Source organism: Gopherus flavomarginatus, chromosome 4 (assembly GCF_025201925.1).
Source record: "Gopherus flavomarginatus isolate rGopFla2 chromosome 4, rGopFla2.mat.asm, whole genome shotgun sequence".
In the NCBI taxonomy this organism is placed as follows: domain Eukaryota; kingdom Metazoa; phylum Chordata; order Testudines; family Testudinidae; genus Gopherus; species Gopherus flavomarginatus.
The window spans coordinates 105,958,456-105,972,594 of record NC_066620.1 but is presented as its reverse complement, the minus strand read 5'-3'; the positions used below and the strand labels follow the sequence as shown (position 1 = coordinate 105,972,594).

The window sequence follows — 14,139 nt, the reverse complement described above, 5'->3', positions numbered from 1 at the left end:
GGACGAGGAGGATACGCCCAGGACTAATGGGTCCTGGGCAAGTCTTGCTGGAGGGGGTCTGGCTGCCTTAGGTCCTCCATGCTAGGGGCATGGGCCTGAGCTGAAGATAGGGCTGTCGCCTCCAAGCCCCCCGGAGAGAGGATGGGGGGCGCGACTGACAGTGGCCTCTGGGACCCGAGGTTCTGAGTGGGCAGAACGAGAAGCTCCCAATGTGACACCTTGGGCCTGATGGTATGCCCAAGGGGTCCAAAAGAACTATTGTGGGAGTCCCTGAGCAGGATTCTCTCCTTCGTTGTTCCATTGGCTAGCTCTGTCCACGTCTTGCTCATGGACGCGGTAGCCACTCTCCACTTGGGAGGACCTCGAGTTGGGGCGAGAAGATCAAGGTGGAGCCTATCGCTCATGTTGGGTTGCACTGTCATGTATTGTTGGCTTGTGCCGTGGAGATGGAGATCGGCGCCACAGTCTCAAGCGGTACCGCTACCTGAACCGGGACCGACAGTAGTATTGGTGCTGAGAGGCAGATCTGGACCTCGATGAAGATTTATGGGTGGAGCGGCACCGGGAATGATTCTGAGGAGACCGGTGCCAGGATTGGTGCCAGCAGCTGGACTGGTACCGACCATACCGGGAAGGAGATCTTCTTGAGGCAGAGCGGCGCCGCAAGTACGACTGGTGCCAAGATCGTGACCGGTGCCGGGACTGCAAGCAGCGCCGTGGAGGAGATCAGCGCCCAGACCAGGACCGTGACCTGGACTGGGACCAAGATCGATGCTGACCCTTCTCGCTCTGTGATGGAGGGCGCATCACAGAGGTCTTCCCTATCGATGGAACAGCCCGCACTGGCGGTACCGAAGTTTGTGATGGTCCCAACTTGGTGAGTGCAATCAGGTCGCGAGCAGTGGACAAAGTCTCAGAGGTGGAAGGCAGGCTGAGATTAACCACGGTGCGCACCGGGGAGCTTATGTGCACCAGACTCAATGGCGCTTCCGGCCCCGGAATTGATGGTGCTGGAGTTGGAGCCTTCACAGGGTGGTCCGGCACGGGTCGCTGCTCTAAGGGGGGCATAGGCGGTGCCAGCAACTGTACAGGAGCAGCAGGTTGCTTGTGCTGCTTCTTGGCTCCCGGAGACAGCCAGAGATGCCACGCTGGTAATGGTGCCAGAGACATCCAGTGCTGGGAGTCTTTGCTGATGCTGGGTCAATCTGGTGCCGGAGGCGTGCTTCAGACCAATGGCGCCAGGTCTCGGCGCAGGGCCGAGGGCATCGGGTTAAGTGCCGCTTCTACGAGGAGCTGCTTCAAACGAAAGTCTCGCTCCTTTTTTGTCCAAGGCTTGAATGCCTTACAAATGTGGCACTTATCTGATTGATGGGATTCCCCCAGGCACTTCAGACAGGAGTCGTAGGGGTCTCTCGCAGGCATCGGCTTGAGGCAGGCCGGGCAAGGTTTGAAACCTGGAGACCTAGGCATGGGCCCAGTACCAATAAAAAGGGAAGGGGAGAAGCCCTTTACCTCCAGTTACTATATACACTAACTACAAAAACTACTACTAACTACAATTAGAAACTACTAACAACTACACTACAACAACTATCTACAGAGCAAAGAGCTAGGGAAGTGGAGATCAGCTATGCCCCACTCCACAGTTCCAATGACCATCACAGGAGATAAGAAGGAACTGAGGGGGGCACTGGGTCAGCATGGGCATATATCCAGTGCCATAAGGGTGCCACTCTAGGGGGCACCTCAGCCGACCCACCGAGAGTTGCTAGGATAAAAATCTTCCGATGTTCATGCACGCAGCGCACACATATCTAATTGGAATGGATATGAGCAAGCACTCGAAGAAGAATCTTTGGATTTCCAAGTGTCCACTGTATCTGTGACAGTAGCCACTGTCATAGCCCTAACAAAAGTGAGAAAATAATGGCCCTAATTCACCTCATCTGCACCAGTTTTACATAGTGCAACTCAACAGACTTCAATGGAGTTGCACTTGAATTACACCCAGTGTGATAACAGAATCAAGCTTTTACCTTTAATGATATGGATACCAGCTAAACCATTGAGAGCACACACCAGTTGCCGATGGGCTTCCTCACATTCGGTTCGACATTTCTTCTGCAGTGAAGTTAGAAGCTCCTCCATGGTCATGGTGCTGAAATAAAGATCTAATGGATCAAATTTGAAAGAAACACAGACGCTACACTTGTATGAAAGGTCATATTATGCATGGCAGATATATCATGAAAACATATGTTTGCCACATGATAAATATTCTCAAGGACAATACAGTGATATGATTTAGTTTTAGCAGTCACTCTTTCAGCTGCAGCATTTGCACACATCTAGTGCCCCATCACTAATCTAACCGAGGGTATATGTCAAGAGAATAGAAATGAACTCCCCCACACTGTGGAGCCTTGGGAAAAGTAGACCTGTAAGAACTCCACTGTCAGGAATTTCTCCCATTCCTTCATTCAGAAGTCTCTACACTTCAACAACACAGCACCATTCCTCCAGAGACAAGGATGTATATGCCATTCTTGTAGAGAAGGAGCTATACAATCTTTTTTTTAAAAGCACTTTCCCTCAGGAACCAATTCATTACTTCAGCAACATGACAGTTCCACTAGGCTCTCAGGGGCCAGAGTGTGTACTGTGGTAAAGAGATGTTTCCACATTGTAATAGGTCTTCCTCCTTTTACTTTAATTATTATTTGTATTGCTGATACACATAAGGGCCAACTGAAAAAGAGATCCCATTGTGTTAGGGGTTGTACAAATGAAGAATAAGCAACAGTTCATGAGCAAATCTAAACAGACAAAACAAAGTACAGGGGAAAGGAGATATAACAATACAAGTGAGTGAATAGAGTGATGGTTGGCAAATGTCACATTAGTTACACTGTTTTCCTTCCTTTAACTTTTTTTAATTATCTGAGTGGGGTTTATTTAGAAGGAGATTAGCTAAATAGAAAGAAAAAGGGAAGGAGAGGGGTGAAAGGGAAAGGGCAGGGGAGAAGAGAGAGACAAGGAAGAATGAAGGGAGCATGGAGGGCCGCTGGAGTCAGGCTGAGATGAAGAGTTCTGACATTGACTGGGCCCCATCTTCCCCTCCCAGTAATACTGCAATACCTACTAAGGCAGGGTAGCCAACAGGGGGACCACAGGCCAAATCCAGACCACCAGATGCTTTTGAACAGACCTGAAATCTTTTTATTTACTTAGTATCATCATTATTGCGGGGGTTTTTTTATTTTTTTTTTCTTCTTCTTCTCTGGAGTCTGGACCTTGACTATATCTTGATCAAGAAATTAGGACCCTGACAAAAAGTAATTGACTACCCTGTACTAAGATTTCCCCTTACCTGTGCTCTTGCTATCGAAAGTTTCTATGTTTCTGCTGCCATTCCAGTGTGGAAGATGGAGGTGCTATTGATTTAAAACTGCAATTTATACTGAGCTACATTTCTCAGTTGTACTAGAAAATAAGCACAGCACCTGCTGCTCATAGTCTGCTTAGCTCTAGGCAGTGCTATTAATCTTTCATAAGCATGGAGAGTGAAAAAAATTTCAAAAAGCAAAACAAAAATAGCACATAGTTTCATAATTTGTAAGGCCTGGTCTACACTAGAAAATTAGGTTGGTTTAACTATGTTGGTCTGGGTTTGAAAAATCTACACCCCTGAGCTGCATAGTTAAGCGAACTCAAGTCTCCATGTAGACAGCGCTAGATTAACAAAAGAATTCTGCCATCAACCCCAGCTACTACCTCTCAGGGAGGTGCATTACCTACACCAACGAGTAGCGTCTACACTGAAGCGCTACTGCTGTGCTGCTGTAGCATTTTAAGTATAGACAAGCGCTTAATTCATTTACTTTGAACAATCTGAGGCTAATAATCAATTTCAAGAGAAGTTCCTGATTCAGTACACATTCTAGGAAAACCTAAAAGATATCCTGTTTAGGAATGGCTAGACAGCCTTACTCACTGCCTTTACTAGATAATGAGAAAATTAGCACTCTCATAGAACACACTCCAGGCATCAGTTTCCTTGTTTCAATCCCCAATTCTCCTATTCACCACAATACCTGGCACTGAATTCTTGTTTACTCACATGCAAATAAAGGAAGCCATAGGCAAAATCTTCTGCATGTTCTAGGAATGGTCCATTGCTACAGACAGGACTTGTTCACAAGAAAATATATAAACAGTGTCTCCAAACTGCCTTTTCTTACAATGTGTTTACTGGGGGTACATCTTTTATTGCCAATTCTCCACTGTAATTGCTATGCTGCTGTCACTCATCAACATTCCACTGAAATCAATGCAGTGCTAGGATATTCCTGGTGCATTCAGCAGCATGGCTTGTATGCTGCCCTTGTACATCACTGGAATATTTGGCAGTACTCAAACAGTAATACTGTATGGATTGGTAGGAATACTGGTATTTCCCATATTCCACCTATGTTTCCACAGTTTTAAAACTTAGGCAGGAAAGTCCTACAACAGATTGTCTGCTGCTGTAGCTACTGCACAACAATACAGGCATAATTCAATACTGAGGGTGCCCTGTCAGGAGAGAGAGGAGGGACTAAGGATACAGAGAGAGAGAGACACACACACAGGAAAGGCGTGAAGAAAGCAGAGAGGAACAAAGGAAAAAGTGGTTGAAAACAGAAGAAAAACATTCACATTAAGGGACAAACTTGATTCTTTCCTTCCTGTGGCAGCAAGAGCTTTAAAAAAAAATGCAGAAAAGACAGTGCTCTCAGTCCCTGGCATAGAATTATGCACCTATACCTTGCTCTCTAGCAATCCACAGCTGCTAGCCAAAAGAGCAGCACTCACTTGCTCAAAAGGAGCAGTATTAAATCATTTTTGGCTAAAGACAGGGCTGGTGCAACGATGGCCTTATGGGGTGCATGTGAGGGGAGGGGAAGATCTTTACAAGTGAGCACACAAAAGTATGCAAACAAATTTTGAAAGTCTAGCCCTAAATTAATTTTAAAAATATAAAAAGTTCTTTGTTAATAACAGTTTATTTAAAACAATGTTTTAAACAAACCTATATTGTGCTGCTTGTTCACTTTGTGAATAACTCCTCTTTTAGACAACGAATCCTGCAGGCTAAATAGGCTCACTTGTTTTTCCCTAGTCAGTTTCATTTTTCAAGTTCTCACGCTCTAGTGCAATGTTTATCAGCAAACACAGAAGACAAAAAATAAATTCCACTGAATTCAGGATCTCAGTTTTGTATCCCATCATAAATATTGTAACTCCACCAGCATAGGGCCCCTCTTCATCACAGTAAAAGGTCAGACCCTGGAAGAGTGCCAAATACAGAACAATCAAAATGGCTCTCTCAGGCACCTATGAACTACTAGGAATAATAACCTTATTACACCCGTCTCAGCTTCTGACATCAGATAAGATCATGCCTGACTCAGCACAGCTGCAAGTGACTCAACCAGCAGGTATAATTTTTGACTTACTGTAACAACATTGGCCCCTGATGCTGTACCATTAAATTCAATGGGAGCTTTACCATTGATTTCAATGAGTGTAGGATTAAGCCCTCAGCACTCAATTTAAGCAGTGGTAAAATTCACCTTTTCTGCAATGGCAAGAATTCCCCACGAACAGCTTGTGGATGACAGCAGGCCTGCCTCAGCCGCAGCAAAGGGTACAGAATAGTAGTGACTGTCCTCCTGTCCAAGCTGCTAAGTTTAAGAGTCCAATCAGAAATCTTCCTGAGTTTTGCTAGTGCATCTTGGCAGCACACTTCATGCTGACGATGATAAAAGTGTCTCTCCACAGGAGAAAAGTGAAGCCAGTGTACATCTTCTGTCTGTGGAGGAATCTGAATCTGCAAAGTAAAATAAAATAAAAATAAATAAAATGTTTTTGGTGAAAGTGCTATTTACATACAATTTTTTTAAAGTCCATATTTACTTGATCAATCACGTCCTTCTTTGCTGATCTCCACATTATGTTTGCAATTAGGTTGTAGAGAGGCTGAGGATTTTTCCTACAGTAAGGTCGATACAGAAGCTGATCCCACCAATGTTTGACCCAGTAAGGATCAACTCCAAGAAAAAGCACTAAGCCATACAGATCTGATAAAAGAAGAAAATTACTTTACTGTATACTATTTTAGAACGCCACACCAAAATAAAAAAAATTCTACAGTAATGTCACCAGGTTTAAAATACCTAAGTGCTTAAATCACACAAGCAGCCTCAGTTCATCACCCTTCTGCAGAAAACAGATGAAACTCCATGCAGTTTACTGTGTGCTGTGGTCTTTCAGCTGAGACCTTAAATATCAAGGTCCTGTCTTCTCTGTATAACTTTAAGATAGTATGACACTTTCCACAGGAGTTAGAGTTTTCCCTAGGATCTTGTTTTAAAAAAAAAACTGCTCTCCATCATTATTTTGCAACCTGCAATGCACAATTGCTTACTGCCCACCACCCTAGCAGTGGTTGTAATTCAGTGGAGTTTCACTCCTTCGATAGCATTTTAAGATTATGACAAAGAAAATCAGTTAAGATTTACAATCTATAAGCATTCTTCTCTAGGAATATAAAATATCTACTGCAGGAATCTAGGATAGGAATATCAAAATTGGCAAGTTTAGTTGTCTCTCCTGGAGCCCCAGTGCATCAGGGGGGGAAAAAACCACACAGACTACACTACTACACAAAGTTTACCTTCTAATCCTCGCTGTACAGGAGTGCCACTGACACACCAGCGATTGATTCCACTCAAACGGAGTGCCATTTCTGCAGCCTAATGAGAAAAGATAGGAATAGCAATTAGTAGAAAAACATGAAAAAACTACAAGAGCCAAGAAAAAGCTCACTCACTCTGAAGAACCATGACTGTATGTGTCAGCCTTGCAAAACACTACTCACCAGACATGCCAAACCCACACAAAAAAAAAAAATAAATGCAGAAATTAGGCTTGTTTTTGGCTTAATTGGCTTGTGAATTGCTTGTTGGCTAGTTTTTGGCTTGTAGCTTGTTTGGCTTGTAGCTTGTGGATTTTTTTTATCATATCATCAGCTCTTGGCAAGCAGGGGTAAGGGGGGGTAAGTAGGGGCAAGGTGGAGGAAGAGAGTCAGGGGAGCACAATGGGCCCACCACAGTCCCAGACTGCACACCGGGAGGATCTAGTCAATATTGTGTTGGGGTTCTTATGGATTGGCTTGTTTTGACCTTGTTTTGAAATGAGATTAGCTTGATTTTTGGCTGTGAAAGTCAGGGTGCTTATTTACGGCCTGAAAGTTGGCAACTGTGCTACTCACCAAAGTTGCCTGTGGAGAGCAGTATTTTTGATTGACAGGCAAGAGACAGTTTTTTCATTAACATTGTAGCGATGAGTGATTCACCCCCGTGGCGCCTCCTGCTGGTTATCTTTTGGAATTAGTTCCTCCAGCCTCCGGCGTGCCCTCTGCAGGCCAGTGATCTGCTTTACCACTGGCCCATGTCCCTCCCAGGACCCTGGTGCCCCTTTAACTGGGTGCTGTCCCCTGGTAGTATCCCCACAGTTCTGGGTCTCTCCCTCCCAGGAGAATCCCCACCCACTATCCCCACTTCGCCCCATTCTTGGCTACTGCCCAGTCTCTATCTAGCCCCCGCTCACTGGGGCAGACTGCAGTATAAGCCACTCATCACAGGCAAAGGGGTTCAGACCTGCTGCCTTTGCCTACCCTAAGGCTGCCCCGTTGCAACCCTGCACCTATTCGGCCTATATAGTTAGGCCTGCAGCCTGGGGCTTATCAGGCCAGAGCTCCCAGCAACTCTGGCCCTTCCCCAGCCCTGCTCCCAATCTAAGTGTCTTGCTTAGGTTTCAGCAGCCAGGCCCTTCTCCCTCTACAAGCAGAGGGAGACTGACAAGGCTTCTGGCTCACAGCCTCTTATAGGGTCCAGCTAGGCCTGATTGGGGCATGGCCACAGCTGAGCCTACTTTCCCTAATCAGCCCAGGCTTCTTGCCCCAGCAACAACCCTCTCCTGGGCTGTTTCAGAGCAGGCAGGTGTCTATCCTGCTACAAACATCATAATAAAGGATGGACAAGAAGATACTGTGCCTGGGCTGATGAAGAGAAACATCAGGGTCATTAGTACAGTAAGAGAACTTAGTAACTTTGTTTCCACAAACACAGATTTCCCTACATGTGTGGCAACTACAGCATCTGCTTACATGTAAAAGAAAGCAGCAAAAAGTCCTGTGGCACCTTATAGACTAACAGATGTACTGGAGCATGAGCTTTTGTGGGTGAATACCCACTTTGTCAGATGCATCCGACAAAGTGGGTATTCACCCACGAAAGCTCATGCTCTAATACGTCTGTTAGTCTATAAGGTGCTACAGGACCCTCTGTTGCTTTCACAGATCCAGACTAACATGGCTACCCCTCTAAAATGTAAAAGAAAGGAACTGATCCAGAGCAACAGGTCTCAGATTGCTATGTCTATAACCCTTGCATGTTCCAGACAGAGTTTGCTATAAATATGGTCCTGACTTTCCTCGTTTCTAGCTGTAACTACCATTAAAAGATAGCTAAAATTACATTAAATACTTCCCTGACATTACTTTTACATGTAAGCAATTGATGTATTTGCCATATGGATGCTAAATAATAATTTGGGGGAGTGGAAGTGACGCACACTTATTAAGACATTCACACTATGGAAGAATGAGAACCTTGGTACTACAGAAAACTGATATAAAGCAGAACTGATACATCTGTGTTTCTCTCCCCACACATACACGCACGCACACACACGGAAGGGCTCTAGTATGTATATATACCAGATATGTTATGCTTTTATTTATTTTAAAAACAAATGCATCACTTGACAGCTGATAAGCTCTATCACAGATCTAATTCAAACTGGATGAAGTGTTTACAACAAGGAGGTAAGTTAACTGTGTGTGTGTAATACACATAAATCAAGGGATAGATTGTTATGTGAGTAGGATTTTCTGTTGGCATTTTTATCTCCCTACCTTAGGCAACAGGGTGGATAAACGCTAACTAAAATAATCTACCTCTGCAAACTGCTAGGATGAGCCTGAAGAGCTTCTTGAGTCATTGCTGACTGTTTTATAGTTTCTAGACCTAAAGGACATATTAATGCCTGTAAACCATGTCACTCAACAGGCTAGTGCGTTCTTTGAAACTATCAAACGCTGTATACAACATGATGACCTAGTTCTTTAAATTGTTGATATAAATTATGTTAAACACTTTTTGAGCTAGATACACATCACAGCCTGCCAAAACTCCAACGGGGAACCATTTAATAGTAAATATCTCCAAGAGGAAGCAAACCATTAGTCACTTCTGAAGAACAGATTACAAGGACAAGTTTATGTTTAACACACGTTAAGAGTCAAGAAGCAGCTTTATCTTATTTTTTTTCTTTAAGTTATAATAACCTTGTCAAACTTTTTCAGTACAGGCATGCTTCCAATTCAGGAGACTTCCTCACCTTTGCAGTGGTGCATTCAACCATCTGTGCTTCATCTAGGCAGATCCTCCACCACTCTACTGCTACTAAGGGACTTGGGATGGCCATATACCGCTTCTGGTTCCTGAAACGTCGCCCATCTTCACTGTTACTATGAGGGATGTCCACGTAGTTCAGCTCAGTGCGAAGGACATCATAAGTGGTGATGACTACCTCCTGCTCTGCTAACATGTGAGGCTGCAAGAAGCCATGTTTCTTCACACCTTGATACACCTACACACATTTATATATACAAACGTGAGAGCAAAGACTGAAGATAAGTACTTTATAACAAAGTGTAAGAGCTCTTTATAGTTTTACAGACACACACTTAAAATGTTCTTTGCATAATGTAGTGCCAGTTCATAAAAAATGACTACTAACCTTTTTGTAACTGTTGTTCCTCAAGATGCAATGCACATGTCCATTCCACATGAGGTGTGCATGCATCTCACACATAGCTGCCGGGGAATTTTTTCAAAAAACTGAGTGGAGAGGTGACCTCGTTGGGATGACCACAAGGAGAAATGCTTTCATTTGGCGAAGCAAGTCACTCCAGTAGATGATTTCCTACTATCTAGCAATACCTGTCAGACTTGCTCCGAACAGGCCAGCTCCGCTTCCATGAAGCTTCCACACAGTCAGGTGGAGGTTCAGGTGAAGCAATTGGCTGTGATCTTGTGAGATCAGGTCTGGGAGGGGAGGGAGCAGCATTGGGTCACTAATGACAGATCTGAAAAGGTGCCAAACCAGTGCTGGTGTGGCCATGTTGGCGCTATAAGAATAACCTTTGCTCTATCCTGCTTGACCTTGAGTAAGACTGTGTGCATGAGAGGAATGGGGGGAAAACACATAGAACAGATGCTTTGTCCAATGCAGCACGAAGGCATCTGTAAGCAAGCCCAGGCTGCACCCACGTAGAGAGCAAAACTACTGCCACTTCCTGTTTTGCTTGGTTGCAAACAGATCTCGGAGGGGAATCCACCACTAGAAGATGGTCCTGACTATACTGCGGTGAAAGGACCACTCATGATGAGAGGAAAAAGATCTGCTGAGGTGGTCTGCCAGATTGTGCCAGGCTCTTAGAAGGTGAGAAACTTTGAGGTGAATTGAGTGTTTCACACAGAATAACAACAAGCGAATGACCTCTTGACACGGAAGGAAGAGCATGTCCCTCCCTGCTTTTTGATGTAAAACATATCTGACATATTGTCCATAATGACTCACTCAACCTTGCCTACAATCTAGAGTATAAACACCTGGCATGCTAGGCAAACCACTCTGAATTCTCTGACATTTATATGTAAGGAGAGTTCCTCCTGGGACCACAGACCTTGAGTTCTGAGTTGCTCAAGGTGAGCTCCCTAACCTAGCTCGGATGCATCCAAAGGTTAGGGATACTGATGGTCAGAGACTGATGAAGGGAATGCCCATGCCTACCAAACAGGAGTCCCTTCACCACTCTACAGAGGCGAGGACCTGGGTGGGAATTGTAAGCACCGAGTCCAAATGATGACGGCTTGGAGTGTACGCCAAGGCCAGCCACACTTGAAGGGGTATGAGGTGCAGTCTCACAAGCGGTACTATGTATGTGCATGTGGCCATATGATCCAATAGACTAAGGCAAAAACAGGCTGTCAAGGAGAACAGAGTTTGCCACAAGGCTTTAAAGCGGTCCAATAATGGCCTCAGCGGTGGGAGGAGGAGTGTCACCTTCAATAGGCTCACAGCAGACAAGGTATCAACCAGGCTGTGGAAGGACTAACTATCTCCACTTCCAGCCCAAGGTTTGAGGCAACTCTTTTCAACAGCTCCTGGTGAGCTACTACTAAGTCATTGTGTGGGAGGATATAAACACCCCAAACACTGCTTCATCTGGGTGAGGAGGAGGAAGAAGAGGCCTGCAACAGTAGGGGGTCCTCTTCCTCACCTTTTGCACCAACTGGGTCCCATAAATCTAGGTCCTGATGCTTGGTACCAGAGTCCATGTCGGGTGCCAGTCGTATGGATGGGCGTGCTTCATTCCGAGATTACCGATTACAAGCATCTGAAAGAGGGCTCTTGGATAGGGAGAAACCCCAACAGGTTTCTGCATAGGCCAGTGCCCACTATCTCAAGTGCTTGGCAGTACCCCCGTACACGGGTCCATTGACTGGTAGAGCTGCCTGGGAGGGAACTGGCTGTGGCTCCTCAAGTGGAAATACGACTCCACTTCTACATTCAATGATGAGCCTTCCTCCGAGGACCATGGAGGGGTGGTATACATTGGTGCTAGGGAGAGAAGACCTGCACTGGGGCAAGCAGAGATGGTTTCCCTCTAGAAGGTACCGAGGAGGCTGGTACCAAACTGGCGCTTGGGCCACATGCTCCCTTCTGCTTCCTGGTATTGATGCCACTGACTCCTGTACCAACCGTGACAGTGGCACCAAAAGCCAGGTCTCTGGCCACAACCAATGCCTCCGGGGTACGTGGTATGGCAATCCCGCTGGTACCACATTGCCCCTCTGAAGCAATGGGATGGCCCGGAAATCGACTCAACGGAGCCTGCCTATGAGGCAGAGTTGATGATGCCCCCCTCAGAGCAGGGGCAGAGGAGTGGCCAGAAGCCATCTCCACTGCGCTCCCCATGCTTGACCCTCTTCAGAGTCAGGGAATGTCCCCTCTCAGTCAGCTGCTTCTTACGTTTTTTCTTCAGCACCAGTGAAGGAGAATGGTGCCAAGAGTCTCTCATGGCAGGAGGTGCACACTGTACTGACTCTGAGGTACTGGATGCTGAGTTGGACCAGCTTAACTCCGAAGAGGGACAGAGCACTGACTCCATCATGAGGGACTTCAAGCCCTGTATGAGGAAGGACAGGGAGGCCAGCTTGAAGTGTCAGCAGATCTGGCAGCGGTCCCTGATATGAGTCTCTCTGAGGCACTTCAGACAACTGAAGTGAAGGTCACTCACAGGCATGGGCTTGCTGCAGGAGGCCCAGGGCTTGAAACTCGGGGATCAAGGAATGCCCTGGCACTGGGGGCAGACAAAACTCCACTAACAGAGTGAGAAACGGCAGCTAACTACATAAAACTAATCTATAACAGTCCAAACTGTGAACTTAAAGAACTAGGATAGGGAAAAGGACTAAAATAAGACCACTGAGTAAGAGTTTGCCGAAGGAAAAGGAGGTGTTCCAGTGACTATCATGGGCAGTAAGAAAGAACTGGAGGGTGTAAAGCTAACTGGGCCCTTATACCAGCACACAGCACAAGAGGCTGCTACAGCCAGCCCAACAGATACCACTGAGGAGAAAAATTCTCTGGAAACTGTGCATGCAGCATGCGCACATCTAACATGGAATGGACATGAGAAAACACTCAAAGAACATTTGAACTCAAGATTATTAAATTATACAATGGAAATGAAATCGGGCCTCTCAACTGATTCCTTCCCCCCAAGAGAATAAAAGGATTTTGGTACTTCATATGACAGCTGTATTTGAGCTTAGCTGCTTTAACATGGATTTAACATCCAGCAACGTTATGGAAACAACTGTTAAAACATGCACTTTTTTTCCTACAGCAGAATATCACGGTAGAATAGGCAAAGATAGAAACATGCAGTCAAAAACCTTTAGGAACAGGAACCAAGTGTGAACTTAACTATTATTTCTATCCTCCAAGGAATCTCCAAGAAGACTTAATGAAACACAAAGAATGGACATGAAAGATGGTGGCAAAAACACCAACAAAGTCCATAAAACTCCTCTAGTGACCTTCCACCAGAAGTCTTATTATAAAATTATTTTTTTTTATTATTTATTGTAACAGAATGTATCCGTCTCTCTTTTACCTCAACATTTTCAATGTGATCCTTTGTGAAGCATACAGTAGCTGAAAGGGGAAAAAACCTAAGTTCATAAGATAAATTGAGGCCTGTAACTGATGTATTTCACAGTGTTAAAATGTTATATCTGCAAGAAAGTGCAATAAATATTGTAAACTTAAAACAATATGTATACTTTGAGTACTTTAAAATATTAACATTGTTAGATTTCAGACTGTACATGCCATACTCCTAGAATTTAACCAGATACTGTAACAATGTATATTTTCCAGTTTCCCTGATCTTATTTCCTGTGCCTTGTGCCACAACAGTCTCTGCCAACCAAGAGTAACTGCAGGTAAAATCCTGCATAGCTTCTGTGGCCCCAGGATAGAATATATTTAGTCACTCTATGGTGATAGGGCATATATGATCTGGTTGGTATGTGGCAGCTGTGAGGGATTAGATTGCTCAGTGCAGACAATCTTAGGAGAATTTAGCTGCCAAATTCTAACCTCCAGGAAGCACATGCAAATTGAGATTTTTCAGACGTTTATAACTTGGCCAAATATGGGAAAAATTTCAGATGGATGGTGAAATGCACAATCCTGACACAAAGACCACTCTTCTGCCAAATTTGGTTTATGTCTTATGTTCCTAAAAGCTCACACTTTAGGGTTTCAGTCAGCCACCTGCAGGGGTCAGGAAGAGATTCCCCCTCTCCTCCCAATATATTCTGTGGTGATTTTTGGGCTCCCTCTTTTGAAGCATCAAAGATGGCCATGGCTGGACATCAGACACTGGATGGG

General features: G+C 45.0%; 1 protein-coding gene across 10 annotated transcripts in view; it reads right to left on the bottom strand.

The window, feature by feature from the left end:
* Window positions 1–14,139, bottom strand: part of SHPRH (SNF2 histone linker PHD RING helicase) — a 1,098,091-nt gene that overhangs the window by 74,435 nt on the left and 1,009,517 nt on the right. For all 10 annotated transcript variants that reach the window (XR_007773878.1, XM_050949418.1, XM_050949417.1 and 7 more), the window contains 5 exons: window positions 9,508–9,759; window positions 6,719–6,797; window positions 5,959–6,122; window positions 5,616–5,872; window positions 2,037–2,158 (listed from right to left, as the gene is read on the bottom strand). Coding sequence is in view for 9 of the 10 variants with exons in the window: in XM_050949418.1 (XP_050805375.1) it covers window positions 2,037–2,158; window positions 5,616–5,872; window positions 5,959–6,122; window positions 6,719–6,797; window positions 9,508–9,759 (874 nt within the window). In the remaining variant the exon portion in view is untranslated. The remainder of the gene's footprint in view (window positions 1–2,036; window positions 2,159–5,615; window positions 5,873–5,958; window positions 6,123–6,718; window positions 6,798–9,507; window positions 9,760–14,139) is intronic.